Below are 20,533 nucleotides of genomic sequence, written 5' to 3' on the forward strand. Positions count from 1 at the left end.
AGGGAAGAGATATGGGAACATATGTGTATGTATAACTGATCCACTTTGTTATAAAGCAGAAACTAACACACCATTGTAAAGCAATTATACTCCAATAAAGATGTTTAAAAAAATAAAAAATAAAAAATAAAATAAAATACTGGAGTCAAAAAAAAAATAGCAGAGCTGAGTAGTTTCAACAGACTGTATGGCCCACAAAGCCTAAAATATTTATTACCTAGTTTTTTATAGAAAAAGTTTGCCGACTTCTGGTCTGGACACCTATCACTTGATATAACAAAAGAACATTAACAATATTTCAAAAAATGACAATAAATCTAGAAATTTATCTAAGAACACAATCCAGTAAGTTCTTTGTTATCTACGCTACACACACTATATATCTAACTGGTATTATACTTCTGTGCTTCACAAATACAATGAGTGGCCAATGCTGGGCAAATAGTATACCTGAAAGGTACTAAGGTATCTTCTCAATCATCAAAGAATGATTATATACATTTCTAGCGTCAACTGTATTTTAATACCTCATATTTTGAAAACTGGATGCACACAGATTTTACCACCTTGTTGGAAAAAGACTTATAGTGCATAAACCTCAAAATCTTCTTTGTCAAGCATCCCTGAGAGATATAACCAAAAAAGACATTTAGTCTGTTAGAAAATAAAAGTTGCTCACTGCTTGTACTACTGTAACAATAAAAAGTCTTTAATTAAGCTTTCTCTGGCTGAAATGTTCAACTATAGAGACAAATTAAGAGGACATTAGTTTCACAGAAGTAAATAATGCTAGCATCACGCACAACATGGGCATAAGGCTATAATCCTGCTTCTTCATTAATATGATGTTATAATTTTGAATAACAGACCCCTGGAACTGCCAGAAATATGTGACAAAACAAAGTAGGTAAGATGGACTTCTACACTCAATCTGTGTTTCACCCATTTAGGACAAATTTTTATACACAGCTTCTAAATTATATATTTTATTTTTTATTGAAGTATACTCGATTTACAATGTTTTATTAATTTCTGCTGTACAGCAAAGTGATTCAGTTATACATACATATACATTCTTTTTTACATTCTTTTCCATTATGGTTTATCACAGGATATTGAATTTAGTTCCATGTGCCATACAATAGGACCCTGTTGTTTATCCATTCTATATATAATAGTTTGCATCTGCTAACCCCAACCTCCTGCTCAATCCCCCACCTCTTTCCCCCGTGGCAACCACAGGTCTGTTCTCTATGTCTGTGAGTCTGTTTCTGTTTCGCAGGTAGCTTCATTTCTGTCATATTTTAGATTCCACATATAAATGATATCATATAGTATTTATCTTTCTCTTTATAACTTACTTCACTTAGTATGATAATCTCTAGTTCCATCCATGTTGCTGCATATGGCATTATTTCATTCTTTTTTGTGGCTAAGTAGTATTCCATTGTACATATGTACCACACCTTCTTTCTCCAGTCATCTGTTGATGAACATTTAGGTTGCTTCCGTGTCTTGGCTACTATGAATAGTGTTGCTATAAACACAGGTGTGCACTCATCTTTTTGAATTATAGTTTTGTCTGGATATACGCCTAAGAGTGGGATTGCTGGATCATATGGTAATTCTAATTTTTAGTTTTTTGAGGAAACTCCATACTGTTTTCCATCGTGACTGCACCAACTTACATTACCAGCAACATTGTAGGAGGATTCCCTTTTCTCCGCACCCTCTCCAGCATTTGTTATTTGTAGACTTTTTTGTTTGTTTGTTTTTGCGGTACGCGGGCCTCCCACTGTTGTGGCCTCTCCCGTTGCGGAGCACAGGCTCTGGACGCGCAGGCTCAGCTGCCATGACTCACGGGCCTAGCCACTCCGCGGCATGTGGGATTTTCCCGGACCGGGGCACGAACCCGTGTCCCCTGCATCGGCAGGCGGACTCTCAACCGCTGCGCCACCAGGGAAGCCCTGTAGACTTTTTAATGACAGCCATTCTAACCAGTGTGAGGTGGTACCTCAATGTAGTTTTGATTTGCATTTCTCTAATATAGCAATGTTGAGCATCTTTTCATGTGCCTATGGGCCATCTGTATTTCTTCTTTGGAGAAATGTCTATTTAGGTCTTCTGCCCATTTTTCGATTGGGTTGTTTGTTTTCTTGTTGTTGAGTTGTATGAGCTGTTTGCATATTTTGGAAATTAAGTCCTTGTTGGTTGTATTGTTTGCAAATATTTTCTCCCATTCCGTTGGCTGTCTTTTTGTTTTGTTTATGGTTTCCTTTGCTGTGCAAGAGCTTGTAAGTTTGATTAGGTCCCATTTGTTTAGTTATGTTTTTATTTCTATTGCCTTGGGAGACTGACCTAATAAAGCACTGGTACAATTTATGTCAGAGAATGTTTCGCCTATGATCTCTTCTAGGAGTTTTATGGTATCATGTCTTATGTTTAAGTCTTTAAGCCACTAAATTAAAGAGACTGAGGAGTCTGACTCCATGGAGAAGTAGTTACACCTTCTTAGCAAAAGGAACAGTAATGTTAGGGAAACCTTTTGTGATCTCATTTAGAAATGGTTTATATCAGCAAACAGTTGGACTTAATTAGCAGGCTAATGACAACAAGTCACGATCACAAATGTTATCTAACCGCAGTGATGAAGGGCTTACTTTTCATTAACTTTTCTCTCATTAGGGATTTCAATTGTATTTGCAGGTTCCTCCTGCAAGATTCCAGGGTGATGTCACATGCCATCATCCTAAACTTACTGGGTGACTTCCCAGCAGGATGGCATAAGTCAGCAGTCCCAAATGGAGAGGGAGTAATGCTATCTTTTCACAAAAATAACACAGCATTCCTGACAGCTCCTGCCAAAATCATAGCAATTGGTAGAGGGGTCTCTTAGTGGGTATCATTAGGCAGCAATCCAAATAAATTTCAAAGGAATTAAGAAACCACTTTCAATAAAAACAACATAGTTAAACTTTAAAAGTAAGTACAGAAAGACCTTTACAATATGCTGCCAATTGTTTAAAAATAGTTACAGGACTTTCCTAGACTAAAGTGTAAACTAAATGAGTCTCTGTAGAAAAAAAAAAAACTTGAAAGAAACCAAAACAAGAAAACTACGAGTCTCTGACCCTGACAGGTTATACGCAACCTAAGGGAAAACTAGATATGACTTATGGTAACATTTGTCCAACACTTGCTGCCCAAAGAGTTTAAACATTAAGAGGAAGTTCCTTAATCTCACATGAATAAGGTTACTGATAACATATTAGGCCCCACTTTTAAGAAAAGCCAAAAATATATATAGAAGCTAAAACAAATTCCTTAGAAAGTAGTGGTTCATAATCACAAAATAATTCTTCATATTATACAATGATTCAACTCAAGAGTTCTCTTAGATGATGGATATTTTAGTTCATTTTAAATTATTTTGTGTATCAAAACCTATTCATGTGCAACTTTCAATGAACATCTCTCTCTCGTACCTTAAACAAAGTATTGTACCTTAAACAAAGTATTGATACATGTGTCTTCTCATCACCACTGTTAACAAAAAGCAAAGTATGATACTTAACAAGGTTAAGTATCTGTTCTGAGATTAAAAATAAGTCAGTGAGAGAACTGTGCACAAAATTCAATTTCTGGACTCCCTATGCAATAGACCCCATGAATGGCAATGTAAAACTAACTAGTAAAAGCCTCAGGGAAAAAAACTGCTTAATGACAGGCAGATTTGAGGACAACCCACTTTGAGAACTCATAAACCAAAGCATAAAGTCCTCTTGGCTCTCAATGTAGAGTTAAATGCTATTCCTAATGCTTTGCTGCCATCTCTGATGAGGCCAGTAAGCAAACAAGCAAACAAAAGAGCCATGTTAATTTCAAACTAAACTATCTCTAAAAGAGAAAAGGTGAGAAGTAGAGCCAATGTCCATCAAAAATGTGTGAGTGTGTGTATATATATGTATGTGTGTGGAGAGACACACACACAAATCAATCACACGTAAACCTCCTGAGAGTGGGTTGGAAAAGTCAGAAAAATTAAAAGGCACAAAAAGGTAGATAGCTAGGGATCAGAAACTAGTAAAATCACAGTGGGGTACTTACCAGGACACACAGTGATTTCCTCTGCAGAACTCTCTGGCATAAGGACTGAGCTTCTCTTACTGTTCAAAGTAGCAATGCTGAAAAAAGAACCAAACCCCCAGTGAATTCCCAGTAAAATAAATCAGAACATGGGGCCAAAAGCAATGGTTAGTCATTCACAAAGCCACAGGTAATCTGATACCTGCTGTCCAATACCACAAAAGCACAACAGGGAAGCAAGGAATCAGTAGTGAAAACTCCAAGCCAAAAACAGGGAAAATAAATATGCTTACAACTTTGGTTCCAGTGAAATCACTGAATGAAAAGAACCCCCTTTTGAAGTCTTCACAAAGGAAGGTTGAAGGGTAAGGACTATCAGACAAAAAAATCCACTCTAAGGATGTCAAAAGTGTTTTATAGCCTCCATCTCAGCCTTCTGAAAGCTAGAGATTTGTAAACTCATAAGAGAAGATATGAAGATTCTTCTGACAACACAATAGCTTTCCCCTCACCTTGCAGTTAAATTTCCTCTTTATCTCAAGATATGGGTCTCCAAGCAACAAAAATAAGATACAATTCCAAACTGCCCTACAAGAAAAATCTGCCCAACCAAGTTGAATATCTCTTCTGAGAAAAACATAATTATGAATGGCTCCCCTCATGCAACCTTCTGGTTTACCCTGCCTGTTCATGGAGTGCAATCTCTTCCTGACATAGGAACACATGGCTGAGAGATCTGAGCATCTGAGCTAGCCCCGTCATGCTTCACAGAGCTTTACGATTAGTTTGATCTAGTATGCAAGAGAATGCTTAAAATCACAAATCCTCACATCAACCAAGAACCACAAAGACGACAGAATAACCACCACTGGCACATGATAAATAACTAAATCCTGATAGGAAACCACAAGTGATTTCTCTCTCTAAATAAAACACCTCAGAGCATTTGTTATAAACCTAAGCCAGAGACAGTTTATTCGGCACGTAACATTAGAGCTCTATTCAAAGGGTCCATCACAAAACAATTTGCTGACATTTATAAAATGGGCTAATCAATTTGAAGTCAAACCGCATTGCCTGCAATTCCAACTCTCTCCTGGTGACAAAGCGTATAATCATTTATTAAAACCTACATCTGCTCTGCAGAAGGCTCACCACAACAAAGCAGAGTGGCCTGCAGGAAGCAGAAGGCCTACTCTGGTTAAAACCACCTCCAAAACTGTCTTAACAGGAGGAGAATCAAACCAAAGCCATATTCTTTAGCTCAGGAAGAAATACCTAGTACTAGCAACTTAACCAAAAGCCTAAGGACACCAACTAAATTACAAAATGACAAATGGCCATTGGGTCTCAACTTCTGTTTGGAAGATGAAGGTCAGTTAACACAAAATTAAGCTCTTGAGTAATCCCCAAAAAAAGGGAAAAGTAATTGGAAGCCTGATCTAGTTAATAAGTGTAGTTTGTAACCAATCAACCTCTACATATTATTAAAGTGAGAAGATTTAAGAAGGTAACCCTATCAATCAAACCATCAAGAATAACTGAGGAGGTAATACAAATACAACCATTTAAGGAAAGATGAGACAAAATCAGATTAAAAGTGGCATAGGACAGGGAGTGAGGGTGATACAGGTTCTTTGTGGCTTCAAAGAGAATGTAAATCTTAAAAGCAGACTTAAAAGATGTGTATGGGGGCTTCCCTGGTGGTGCAGTGGTTGAGAGTCCGCCTGCCGATGCAGGGGACACGGGTTCATGCCCCGGTCCAGGAAGATCCCACGTGCCGCGGAGCGGCTGGGCCCGTGAGCCATGGCCGCTGAGCCTGCGCATCCAGAGCCTGTGCTCCGCAACGGGAGAGGCCACAACAATGAGTGGCCCACGTACCGCAAAAAAAAAAAAAAAATAGTACAGATGGAATTTGTGCCAAGATGGTTGGATTAGACAAGTAAACCTCTAAGATCTCTTCCACCCTAATATTCTAGACTTCTATAAGATGCATATTTGAGAACTGGGAGATAATGATTTCTCCTAGGCTGTGTGTATAAAAGAGCTAAAAGGTCCCTGGGCAAGCTGTTCCTATACAGTGTCACTCACGTGGTTCATCTCTTTTATTCTGGTACTATCAGAGGAGAATTCAGACCCATAATGACATATAATTTTACCTCTTTGAGGCAGGTACAGAATTTCCTCCTTCAGAAGTTTCTTCAACAAACAGCCCTTGGGAAGACTGCAAAGAAATATGTAACATCCTAAATATATAGGCACAGATGAATTGGTTTCTCTTCCTTTTAAAAAAAAATTTAATTGTTCAACATTATCACTCAGCAATTAGTATTAAGAATAAAACATTTTACATAAGTCAGTGAGTTTAAGTAAAAAGAACAAATCCTGTGGAGTCAGAACACTGGAATTTAAATCACGGAGGAATCACCTGTTAACTTTGTAATCTTGGGTAAGTCACATCTGAATCTGCTTCCTCATCTTAAAATAGTATTAACAATTGCCTCACAGAGTGTTACTGTGAGAATTAAACAAGATAATATACATGATGCACTGTGTAAAATGCAAGACATATAAATATTAATTGGTGAGTCAAATGAATTATGATTTCAGAAAAGCAATTATGAAGCTTTTGTTGTGGAAGGAAGAGATATAGAGAAAAGTTCAATTCTCAGTGGAAAGAAGTCTCTCTTGCACAACCAAGCCATAACATAGGCTATCCAAAAGAAAGGGTTATAAAGATTCTTTTTGCTAAAAATCTGCCACTATGGTTTTAATATGTGGCCACAAAGATATCTTTTAAGAAACGTAACAAATAGGGACTGGCTAAGAAAAAAATTATTTTCTTTGATTAATAGTAGAGTTGGTGTAAATGTTAACTCATTAAATGTAGGTGCACAGCAGAGTGTGGAAAAAGTAGCTACTGCTGCCTTAGGGGTACTTCTGAGGAAGTGCCTGGGCTGTGAGGCTTCTTCCAATAGATGTAAAGCTACTGGCTGAAATTTTCAGGGTCTCCTAACAGGATATAAATAAATTAAACAAGTTAGGCACCTCTATACCACTCAGGTAAATGATGAAATATACTAAAAACAGGAATAGCCTAGATGAGCCTTCAGTCAAAGGGAAGATAAAGCTGTACAATGACTGGGAATGTAGTCATTATGAAAAATGACGGCTGAACAAAACTGTCAAAAGGACTAAAATACAACAGAAATAAATACTTCACCTGACTGAACTCAGTGGTGACAAAACACTGTTTTATTTCTATCTCAAAAAAAAAAAAAAGGTAAATACTGACACCTGGTGTCCGTTTAACAGAATTTACCTTGTTAGAATGACTAGCCAACTAAGCCTTTGGCTTCAGAAGCAAACAAGGTACTGATTAATAAGTTATGAGATACCTCCACCTCTACCTCAGGCTAAACATATCTCTTCCTTTCCCAGTGTAATTTTTTTTAAAAATTATTGTACACCTATTATGTGCCAGGCCTATGCTAATCACTTTACATGTATTATCTCCTTTAATCTTCACAAGAACCTTTTGAGGTAGAAGCTATTAATTATTTTAGAAATGAGGAAAGTGAAACTTTGACAGGTTAAATAATCTTCCCAAAATCACAGAGCTGTTCAAAGTGGAGGCTGGACCTTTCTGACTCCAAAATCCATGCTCTAACCACTACAGTTATGTTGTTTAGTCAAATAATTTTCTTCCTAACCATTTCAACATAGAATACCAAGACTGTCTTCATTTCAATAAATCATTGTTAATTCCTAAACTTATACCTCAATGGCAGTAATCTAAACACAGGTAAAGTAAGTTTCTTCCAGAATATGAAAATAACAGAGCAAAACAAGCAGACAAAATGTGATTAGAATATCCAAGTTTAATCAAGGTGAAAAGAGAAGCATGACAGGAATGTAACTTTCACTAAGGAAGCTGTGGCCTAATCAAGACATTGCACTCTGCCTGAACAAATAATATGTTAATGGAAAGGGATAGTTAGCAACAAATCTAAAAAAGAAAAATCCAAAGACCCAGAATCAAGCAGTGTCTTCAACACCATGGTCTGGAAGTGAAAGTTAACAGACACATCATCTGATCACCACAGAAATGTCCTCTGCTGCAGGCACTAGTAGCTTATCAGGTCTTTCCAAAGACTAGTTGAATCACCCCTTAAAACTTCCATTTTCTGGGACTTCCCTGGTGGTGCAGTGGTTGAGAGTCCGCCTGCCAATGCAGGGGACACAGGTTCGTCGCAAAAAAAAAAAAAAAAAAAAAAAAAAACCTTCCATTTTCTGATTATTATTTCAGCCTTCCAGATTCCTTCATCCTAGAAAAAGGTATGATGGTGGGCTTGAGTATTCTGGTTAATGAAAATGTCTCTCTTCCATAATAAATTAACTAACTGACATTTGGTATACATACCAGCTTGAAATTTGGTTAATCAAAGTCAGTTCTCACATTCCCACAAAACCTGGTCATTTCTGAGAAAGAAATCCTAGTACCTGGACTGAAAAATTAAGCAACAGACCCTAAAATGTAGGGGCCACATCAATATACTAACCATCCTCTCCCTGCTGTACAGCCATCAAGATGACCTCTCCATCTTCATTAACAACCTCCCTGTAATTGCAGTGATGCCAGAAACCAGTTATCATCTGATCCAAATTGTTTAGTCTATATGAAGTTTGTTTTGTTTTGTTTTGTTTTGTTTTGCGGTACGCGGGCCTCTCACTGCCGTGGCCTCTCCCTCCGCGGAGCACGGGCTCCAAAAGCGCAGGTTCAGCGGCCATGGCTCACGGGCCCAGCCGCTCCACAGCATGCGGGATCCTCCCAGACTGGGGCACAAACCCGTGGTCCCCTGCATCGGCAGGTGGACTCCCAACCACTGCGCCACCAGGGAAGCCCTATGTGAAGTTTTTATAACCTAAGCAATTTGCCCCAAGGGTGAATGTTTCTCTGAGTCCCTATTTCTGGGACTCTCTTGCTATCTCTATCAACCCAGGAGTCTCAAATGTGGGCAGTTCCAGCAAAGCCATAATCAACAGAAAATGTTTAACAAACACATAAACTCTTTCTACCCACAGTTCCTGAAAGCAAAAGACCAAGACAAGACAAGAAATTACAATTGCAAGACTTTCATTATTTGCCTATAAAATTAGTTAAGTTGATTTCTCTTTGTTTTTTTTTAAAGACGCTATTCTACATCAGCAAGGCTGCAGTGAACTAGGCATTCTCATACATTGCTGGAAGGAAAGAGTACAAATTTGAACAACCTTTCTTAAAAGAAATTTAGCAGTAAATAGCAGGTCTTTTTTTTTTTATGTTCCTAACTCTTTAACCCAGCATTTTTCTGGCTCCCTATCTCTAAAGACACTAATCTTAAATAAATAAAAGTTTTACTTAGAAAGATGTTTGTCACAACTGAAATACCCAGCAATAGGAAAACGATTTAAATATTATCAAACTTATAAGCCAAAATATTATAGTAATTAAAAATGAGATCTATAAATAATTTTAACATCACAAGAAAGTTTACATAATGTTAACTTAAAAATATAAAAATACAGAAATATGATATAAACCATACAAAAAAATAGGTATAGAAAAAAAGATGAAGGAATACATCACTGGATGGTAGGACTGTGGATACTTTCAACTTTGTTCTTTACACTTTTTTGCGTTTTTCAATAGTTCTAAGTGGTTTCTAAAAATAATGTTAATGACTAAACTGAATTATTTACTAGGTTGTCTAGCTGGTCTCCTTTTACTGAGGACTGTTCCTCACCCCTCGCACTGTAGGATAGCAGTGGACTCACAGCCATTTGTACAATTTGGAACATACCCCCTTTGGGCCACAGACAACTGGGCTGGGGACGGCTACTAACTCTAAATGGGCCATAAGTCATTTCCTAGAAGTCTGAAGTTGGAACTGGGAAAGAATAAATCTCCCGTAACCTGTAATTACCTTTGGGAACTGTAGGATCAATATCTTCCACCTACCACGTGAAACAGAAAAGCAAAGGAAGCCAGTTTGCAGGGAGGAAAATGAAGCAGACACAATATAACTACAAGATACAGATGAATTTTCCAGACCTAGTGCCTTATCCAGGCTTGGTTTACCATTCTGTTTTAGAATTTATGAGGCACCCTATTTCCTTATGATGAAGTTCTCTTTTTAATTAAGCTAGCTTGACTTAGTTTGTTATAGCCAAACAGTACCAATTAATAATACCATGTGTAGTATTTGGTGGCCTGTTCATGAAGTTAGAGAACTTCAACCTAATAAGGCCAGCCACTAGGTTCTAACCACTTCCAGCCTATTCTAAAGGCACTGCTTTCAAACCTAAGAACCTGACACAAGTCTATGCTCTAGAACTCTGGCCCCTGGGATCTTTCAAGCTAATGACTTGAATTACAGTAAATCATTAAGTTTTCACTCTGTGGAGTTAATTTATTTTTTTAAGAGGAAGTATCTCTGAATCACAATGAATAAACAAAATGTTATCATAAGCATAACCTAACTTTCCTTTGGAAAAGAGGCAAGTCACTAGAAGAACTGTTAAGAAAAATGTTTTCTCTTCCCACACAGCTATGTTTCTAGAATGTGAATGAAAAAGGTTGTTAGGGAAGAAAAATTCCCATACATATTCTCAATGAATAACCTTCTGGTCCCTTAGAGAAAACTACCATTTACTGAGTGGCTATAATCTCCTAAGCATTATACTAGACATTTACATAATTCACTTTAATCATTAAAACTACTGAAAGATATGAATTACTACTCCCATTTTACAGATGTTTACAGATGTTTTTAAACTGAGATTCAGAGGCTAAATGGCTTTCTCAAAGGCAGAGTCACTAAAACACTAAAGTCAAAATTCAAACTCCAAATCCATGCTCTCTACACAATGCTATGCAATTTCTCATAGCTACCATATCTTGAACCCTTATCATAAAAGAGACAGAACAGGATAATAGCAAAACAAAACCAAAAACTCAAGAGTCCAATAACAGAAATAGTGACAAAAAATAGTAAAGTAATAAAACAGAATACTCTTGAAAATTATTATAAAGAATTCATAATTGTTTTTATAATACTTAGACAAAAAAATAGAATATAAGCTTACTCTATTACATAGACAACCTATATATCTATATAATATTATCTAAATATCTCAGAAAGACTTAAAAGGCAACCTAAATGTCCCCAAACAGGGAACTGTTTTCAGTAAATTACTAAAAATCACCACAAGCAAAATCAGAAATATACCATTATGTGAGGGAAAAAATAAACTGGAAAACTATCTGCATTTCCTATTACAAAGGACCATTTCCCCTAATACATAAAGGGTGCCTACAAACCACTAAGACTATCGTAAAAGAAAAATGCCCATAAGATCTAAACAGACAGAAACAACTACACAGGAGAAAAGTGCAAATTAAGACTGCATTGTGGGACTTCCCTGGTGGAGCAGTGGTTAAGAATCAGCCTGCCAATGCAGGGGACATGGGTTCGATCCCTCTGGGAAGATCCCACATGCCATGGAGCAACTAAGCCCATGTACCGCAACTACTGAGCCTGTACTCTAGAGCCCGCAAGTCATAACTACTGAAGCCCGCGTGCTCTAGGGCCCACGTGCCGCAACTACTGAGCCCATGTGCCTAGAGCCCATGCTCCGCAACAAGAGAAGCCACCGCAGTGAGAAGCCCACGCACCACAAAGAAGAGCAGCCCCCGCTCGCTGCAACTAGAGAAAGCCCGTGCGCAGCAATGAAGACCCAACACAGCCAAAAACAAAAGACTGCATTGCGATACTATGTTTCATCTCTCAGACTGGCAAAGATCAAGAAGTCCTGATAATACTGTATTGGTATGGGTATGGGGAAGCTGGTACTCATACAACCTCTACAGAAGGCAATTTAGGAACAGCTAGCAAAATTGTAAATATATATATACTTTGATCCACCAATTACATCAAGAAGTTATCCTACAAAATCTCCCATGTAGATGAAACATCTTCTGCACAAGAGTAATAATCCTCTTCCAATTAAAAAAAAAAAAAGAGTGATAATCACTGCAGTAGTGTTTGTAACTATAATTTTGGAAACGACCTAAATGTCCACCAATAGGGGCAGTAGATAAACTCATCCATAGATGACATATTACACAGTCCCCTCACCCCCGCCCAAAAAGAAGAAAATTTTTAGGTACTGTTATAGAATGATCTCATAGAGATAGTAAATGAAAAAAGCAATGTGCAGAATAATGTGGAATATGTTATCAGCTGTGTAAAAAGTGAGGAAAAGAATATGTATACACATTTGCTTGTACTACATGAAATATCTTAGAAGGATGCACTAGAAACTAGTAATAAATGTTGACTCCAGGGAGGGGAACTGGTTGGCTGGGGATGGGGATAGGAGACAAACTTTTTATTTATATCTTTTTGAATTTTGAGCCAGTTGAACATTATTACCTATTCAAAAACTTAACTTTTTAGAAATACATATTTTAAAACAAAAAATAAATTTATGATATATCCATCTGATAGAATAATGTTTTCAAGTATACATAATAGGAAAAGATCTAAGATAAGCTATTAAATAGGGGAAAGGAACAAAGTTTACACAGAAGAGTCTTCATTTTGTTGAAAAATTAAAAGGAAAAAAGTATTTTTATATGCACAGAAATAATAATGATTGCCTCTTAGTGCTGGGATTATGGGCAATTTTTTCTTCTTTACGCTATTCTGTACTTTCCTAATTTTCCGCAGTGAGCATATGCTACTTTAAAAATCAGGGGGGCAAAAACACAAAAAGAACAAATAGCTAAAATAATCCTTTGTTTAATCATCCTTAATTACAGCATCACTGACCCTTACCTGACCATGACTGGTTGTTGGTTCTTCCTCCAACAAAAGTTTCTCTTTCAAGCTTTTAATTGGGCTTTCTTGGAAATCCTTGGTTTTTGAGTGCCAGACAGATGCCCTAGACTCCTGCCTCTCCTCTTTGTCTTCATCTCCCATATCTTCTGAGATGCGTTCATTTTTTTCACTAGCCTGATCTCCTTGGCCACATTCATTCTGGATCAGAGAAGGAGGTCTAGGTAACACTGGTTCCCCAAACCCTTTTTTTTTTAAGAGCTGCCTCTGAGCCATTTTCAGGCTCTTTTGATAAACCTCCAACTGGCAGAGAATGACCTTCGTATATTGGTTAGGGTCTACTCCAGCAGGGCAGAATGGAATACCCCAGAAGTAGTGCACAGTGCCCCCAATGTCCTGGAGACCTTTGGCATCTGCTGGGGTAGGCAGACAGTGCCTAGATGTGTCCCCCCTACCCTGGGCAGCTTTGTGAAAAGCACAACCCCTCCCAGTACTTTCCTGTGGCTTCCCACACTGTGTGCGCTCAGCCAAGTGGCCAGTACATCTGTCAAAACATTTAACGTTCTCATTCTCAAACACTGGCTGGCTTGACTGGTCCCAGCTTCCTGAGCTGCCAGAGACCGGCTCCTCTTCAGTGTTTTCAGTGCGGTCCCAAGGCTCCTCTCTTTCCTCAGACTCGTTTCCCTGACTGATATGTGAGCCTTTAAACAGTGATGGAGGTACCAGCTGCCATATGCCTGTAGGTATTTGAGAAAAAGTAGGGCTAAGGACAAACCATTTTTTATTAAGAGGGCTTGGTAAGTTATCAAGAATTACATAATGCGGGTAAAAAAAGGCTCTTCTTTGGGTTTAACCAAAAGTTGGCTTTTCCTTGGAGATAAAAGTATGCTGGATATTAGTGAGATCTCAACTACTTTCTGATTTAACCTCTTTAATACCACCAAAGGGATTCTGGACATTTCTGTATATCTACTCTCAGCATGATATCCCTGTGATATGGTTATACTTGATGACAAGGAGCCAGAACAGGGAGACATGCCTTCAGTGGTCCCAGAGTCTGTGGTTTTCTCTTGGTGGGACTGTGAAGATGGTCCAGCGGCCAGAGGTCGAGATCTGGTAGCAGAAGCATCAGAAGGCCGGCAACTCTGAAACAAGTGATCCCACACCAGACCAGGTTTATTATTAAGATAGCTATACAGGAAGGGTCACAGGAAAGGACAAAAAGCGGAGTCCATTGTCCCTAAGAGATTCTCCTCTCCAAAACATAGATGCTCAATTCAAATGAATTCCACAACATGTACTGCATGCCTACTATGTGCAAAGTGCTATACTAGATCACTATACTAAACCCTTTTCTAATATAGAGAGGTGAATGACATAAAGGATGGCTCACGACCTGCCACTGGCAAATATCGTTCACATTTAAAATAATTTCAATTACACATATTCAAATCACAATTAAATATTATTTGAAAAATTTTAAGACTGCTCATTTTTTCTCTCCATAACCCACCTCTGGTTCTCATTCCCTTTGCTCTCCCCACAAAACAGGGGAAGTAAAGCACCTTATCTTGCTCCCTTTTGGTTTCTTGACACTCAATAACTCTTTTCAGAAGCTGCCAACTACTACGGTTCTCTTAAGCCATGGACTGAAAATCTGTGAGGTGGAAAACTTTCATACAGAATTAACAAAACACTTCAAATTGAGTTCATCAACAATTCAACACAGACTTAAAAATTATTATGGGAAATATCTGTTACTTGAAAACCATATGAACTACTATAACTAGTTCCTAATGCAGCCATAACACTGCAGAAATAAAAAACTATTGCTGATCAATCCTCACAAACTTTTTCAACATAGCATATTTACATTCAGGCTTTCAGCAATGGCTTTCCTCAAGAGCTCCTCTTCTTCCTCCTCCTGGCTGTTCACCTCCCTAGCTTCCTGTTCACTCATTTTGACAGCCAAAGCAAACTGTTCTTCTTCTGTCATTTCTGTAAGAAGATCGGGAAAAGAGAGAGGGACACCACAAACATTGAATCAGCACGTAGACAAGAAACAATTATTAAACTTTAAAAGCAAAGATACTACAGACCATTTAGTACAATTTTATAATTTTACAAATGAGGAAAGTCCCCAAAGGTAAGGTGCTGGCAAAGATCAGTAGCAGCAGTTACAAGAATCCTTGGTTAACTAGACTGTGAACTCCTATGAAGGCAGAGTTTCTGCCTATTTTTGTTCACTGTTGTATCTCCAGCACAAGAAAAGAGTACCTGGCACCTGGCAGATATTAAATAAATATCTGGTGAATGAATAAGTAAGAGGACCTAACTCCCACTCCAGGGCTTTTTGCTACATATCACTTTATACATATTTGCTTCAAGCTCAACATTTAACCAGAATAATTTTACTCTTCAGAATCCTCTCATTTACCCAGTCGAAAAGAACATTTCTAATGACCAGAATGTCATCTCCAAACACCATTTCCCATTAAAAGCAACTGGGTTACATCGGAGAGAAATAGTTGATTCCAAGTCTGCAGCATGAAATGTAGAAGATGAACTAGAATATCTATCATATCTGTGAGCAACGAATCTATCTGATATAACTAGGGTCTTATCAAAAGAACTTATGAGCCTACTTAAAAAGGTTCTCACTGGCCAAAAATGGGACCACTGGAACATCAATAAGGATAATGAATGCAATGAATTAAAACACACTAAATATGTCTAAATCTATGAGTTCATAATAGTACTTTAAAAAAACCACAACTAACTGGTCACTGTTGAAGAATATTAGTGAATCAACTATTCTGAAAACTGGTAAATGAAAGGATAGAGAATCAAGCTTCTGTTCTACTCTTCTAACACAAGCTATACTACTGGGTAACCAACCAGATGAAGAGAAGTTTCTCTTTAAAGAATTATTCCAGCTAATAAATATAATAGAAATGACAGAATTAGAACATTGCCATTTTAGTCTTTCATACAGAGTGAAGTAAGCCAGAAAGAGAAAAACAAATATCGTATATTAACGCATATATGTGCAATCTAGAAAAACAGTACAGATGAACCTATTAGCAGGCCAGGAATAGAGATGAAGATGTAGAGAACGGACATGTGGACACAGGGGGTAGGAGACAGTGGGACGAATTGAGAGATTAGGTTTGACATAAATACACTACCATGTGTAAAATACATAGCTAGTGGGAACCTGCTGTATAACACAGGGAGCTCAGCTCAGTGCTCTGTGACAACCTAGATGGGTGGGGTGGGGGTGGGAGGGAGGTCCAAGGGGGAGGGGATATACATATACATATAGCTGACTCACTTCATTGTACAGCAGAAACTAACACAACATTATAAAGCAATTTTACTCCAATATAAAAAAAATAAGAATATTGCCATTTTGTATAATCCCTATGGAGAGGATTTTGGCAATGTCTAACAAACTACATATATGAAACAGCAACCCCAATTCTAGCAATTTACTCTAATGATACATTTCCAATTTTTTTTAAAAGTAAATATGCACTATATTTTTCACTGCAACATTGTTTGAATTTGCAAAACACCAGAGTCCACATAATGACTACAACAGGACATTGCTTGAATAAACTCTGGTATACATACATAAAACTAAAAGAAGAATAAGGAAGGTATCTATGGTCTGGGAAAAGAATGATTTCAAAGGTACGATATTAAGTTTAAAAAAAAACACAAAAGCGTATACAGTATGCTACTTTTTGCAAAGACTGACACAGGAAGGAAAAATTAGAAACCAATGCAAGTGGTTATATACAGGTAGTTGGGCAAAAAGTGGAAGGGGTAAGGGAGAGAGTGACATTTCTTTGCATATACCTTTTTGTATATCCTTGACTTAATCAGGTAAAGGTTAAACCTATTTTTAAAAAGTAAAATAAAATCAATAAGGATGAGGGATCCCTAAAATTGAATCTCAACATAAATAATGCACCCAAATGAATCTGAAGTGACCTTAATGAGAATGAAAGTGTAACATATCAAAATCTGTGGAAGGTACCTAACACAATGTTTACAGGGAAATGTACAGCTTTACATGATCATATTATAAAAGAAGAAAAGTTTAAAATCAGAGATCCAAGCTTTCCTCTGTAAAAAGCCAAGAAATGAAGAGTGAAATTCACCCAGAGTAAGAAGAAAGAAAGAAATATAAAGAGCAGAAATCAATGAAATAGAAGATGGCATACAATAAAGAAAAAAAAGGGACTTCCCTGGTGGCACAGTGATTAAGAATCCGCCTGCCAATGCAGGGGACACCAGTACAATCCCTGGGCCGGGAAGATCCCACATGCCATGGAGCAACTAAGCCCATGCACCACAACCACTGAGACTGCGCTCTAGAGCCCACGAGCTGCAACTACTGAGCCCGCACGCCACAATTACTGAGCCCCCACGCTGCAACTACTGAAGCCCATGCACCTAGAGCCTGTGCTCCGCAACAAGAGAAGCCACCACAATAAGTAGCCCGTGCACCACAACGAAGAGTAGCCCCTGCTCACCACAACTAGAGAAAGCCCGCGCGCAGCAAGGAAGACCCAATGCAGCCAAAAATAAATTAAAAAAAAAAAATTTAGGGATTTCCTTGGCGGTGCAGTGGTTAAGATTTCACCTGCCAATACAGAGGACACAGGTTCAAGCCCTGCTCCGGGAAGATCCCACATGCCGCGCAGCACCGAAACCCGTGCACCACAGCTACTAAGCCTGTGATCTAGAGCACACGAGCCACAACTACTGAACCCACTCACCACAACTACTGAAGCCTGCACACCTAGAGCCCAGGCTCTGCAACGAGAAGCCACCGCAATGAGATGCCCGCACACCACAGCAAAGAGTAGCCCCTGCTCGCCACAACTAGACAAAGCCCGCGCACAAAAAAGAAGACCCAATGCAGCCAAAATTAAGTAAATAAATAAATAAATTTATTTTTTTAAAAAAAGACAGCTTCAGGTTAAAAAAAAAATTAATACCAAAAACTGATTCCATGAAAAGGTCAATACAATTTATAAAACTCTAATTAAACTGATGAAGGAGAAAAAGAAAGCATTTAAGTTAACAACACAGGAATAAAAGAGGGGATGTACCACTACGGATTCTACATTCATGAAAAGAATTAATAAGGGAATACTGTGGACAATTTTATGCCAATAAATTTGACAAACTGGATCATTCATTCTCAATAGGCATGATATCATCCCCAAGTGGACAAAAACTGGTTCTTGGAAGTCCAAAAAAATCTTACTCTCTTTACATATAAAAACTGGATATATAAGTCAGTACATAAACAGGATATATAGCATTATCTGTGGTATTAAAATTTCATGGGGACAGTGGTGGCTAGGAAAACAAAGTCTAAAAAGGATCCTTCAGGGAAGAGTAATGAAAAAAGGACTGAGAAACACTGACTTAACTGAAACAAACAAACAAAAAAATCACTGAAAAACATAAATTATGAAAACTGACACAAGAAGAAACAGAAAATCTGAATAGCCTTACATCTATTAAATAATTAGAATTTCTAATTAAAAACCCCTCCATAAAGAAAATCCAAAGCCATCTGACATTCATCACTGGTGAATTCTAACTAAGAATAAAGAAAAAAAGAATAGCAACATAATTCAGAAAGTAAGATATCAAGTCTCCCCAACTTGATTTATAGATTCAACACAATCCCAATAAAAATCCCAACAAGCTCATTTAATGGAACATAATAGAAAATTCAGAAATAGATCCACAAATCAATTTTTCAATTGATTTTCATCAACAATCTTTTTCAGCAAATGGTACTAGAACTGGTAATCCATAAGGAAAGAAAATGAACCTTAACTCTTATCTCATACTATACACAAAAAATTAACTCAAAATGGAATATACATCTAAATATAAAAGCTAAAACTATAAAAGTCCTAGAAGAAAACATAGGTGAAAAATCTTTGTAACTGTGGGGTAGTCAAGTATTTCTTAGACAAGACCCAGAGAGAAAAAAAAAATTTTTTTTAAAGGACCTGGGACTTCCCTGGTGGTGCAGTGGTAAGAATCTGCCTACCGATGCAGGTGACACGAGTTCAAGCCCTGGTCCAGGAAGATCCCACATGCCACAGAGCAACTAAGCCTGTGTGCCACAACTACTGAGCCTGCGCTCTACAGTCCGTGAGCCACAACTACTGAAACCTGCGCGCCTAGAGCCCGTGCTCCACAACGAGAAGCCACCACAATGAGAAGCCTGCGCACCACAACAAAGAGTAGCCCCCACTTGCCACAACCAGAGAAAAACCCACACAGCAACGAAGACCCAACACAGCCAAATATAAATACATAAAATAAAATAAATAAATTTATTTTTTAAAAAAAGGACACTCTTATTCACTAGTTACTATCTCTTTTTTTTTTTTTTTTTTTTTGGTGGTACGCGGGCCTCTCACTGTTGTGGCCTCTCCCGTTGCAGAGCACAGGCTCCGGACGCGCAGGCCCAGCAGCCATGGCTCACAGGCCTAACCGCTCCACGGCATGTGGGATCTTCCCGGACCGAGGCACGAACCCATGTCCCCTGCATCAGCAGGTGGACTCTCAACCACTGGGCCACCAGGGAAGCCCACTATCTCTTATTTTTTATATAACCATGATCTGAGACTAAAGTCCAATAAACATCACTGCTGACTAGGACACATTTTACCTGACCTCTCTACTGTAATAAGAACCCAACCATTAGAAGAAAGGGAGAAACAAACTGGAATACCACCCAGGAGGCATGCTCCTTAAAGGAAAATGTCAGCAAGTGTCAACCTTAGACTCTCTAACTGAATTGGCTTAACTCAGCTTATCAAATGATTCTGCTGATTCTAAACACAAAGTACTACACAATTTGTGTGAAGCTGATTATGCTGGTCATAACTTATGATGATTAACATCTCCCAACATTCAGGTTAGCCTCCCACTGAGATGTGCAAACAGGCTGTTAACAATCCAAACAATCCAGAACACAAAACTAGATAGAGAGAACCTGAATAATTTGCAGTTGTTCAAAATGGCTGAAAGAGAACATTCCATATAACAACAACAAAAGATAAATTATTTTCCTGCCCTAATCTTTTCCTAAGAACTTCCTTTTCCAAAAGAGATACAGCTCTGCAACTAGGGTAAAGCTGATATATCTACATATGGCCAGTTATAATGTAAATTTATAAAACACTTTTGAAATAATCAAGGCACTGTGTCATAACCCGTACAGATGTGCTTTCTCAAACAAAGTGATACCACTTCTGGGAATTTATCCTGAACAATCACTGAAATGAAGAAAAGTGTTACACAAAAACATGTTCATTACCCTATAAGGTGACTTACTTAGATACCTAAAGACAAGGCCGTGGTTAAGTACATTATGGCATGTTAACTCAAGAAACTCAGATATGGGCTTCCCTGGTGGCGCAGTGGTTGAGAATCCGCCTGCCAATGCAGGGGACACGGGTTCATGCCCCGGTCCGGGAAGATCCCACATGCCGCGGAGCGGCTGGGCCCGTGAGCCA

General features: G+C 38.2%; 1 protein-coding gene across 4 annotated transcripts in view; it reads right to left on the reverse strand.

The window, feature by feature from the left end:
- The window catches only part of UIMC1 (ubiquitin interaction motif containing 1), a 170,803-nt gene that overhangs the window by 61,575 nt on the left and 88,695 nt on the right, over nucleotides 1-20,533 (reverse strand). For 3 of the 4 annotated variants that reach the window (XM_055079989.1, XM_024116288.3, XM_055079986.1), the window contains 3 exons: nucleotides 14,842-14,966; nucleotides 6,246-6,310; nucleotides 4,108-4,184 (listed from right to left, as the gene is read on the reverse strand). In XM_055079989.1, the coding sequence (XP_054935964.1) occupies nucleotides 4,108-4,184; nucleotides 6,246-6,310; nucleotides 14,842-14,966 (267 nt within the window). Of the gene's footprint in view, nucleotides 1-4,107; nucleotides 4,185-6,245; nucleotides 6,311-12,968; nucleotides 13,706-14,007; nucleotides 14,114-14,841; nucleotides 14,967-20,533 lie in introns of all 4 variants that reach the window. The other variant, XM_024116287.3, reaches the window with a different exon arrangement.

The sequence above is a fragment of the Physeter macrocephalus genome, chromosome 2 (genome assembly GCF_002837175.3).
Source record: "Physeter macrocephalus isolate SW-GA chromosome 2, ASM283717v5, whole genome shotgun sequence".
NCBI classification, from domain to species: Eukaryota; Metazoa; Chordata; class Mammalia; order Artiodactyla; family Physeteridae; genus Physeter; species Physeter macrocephalus.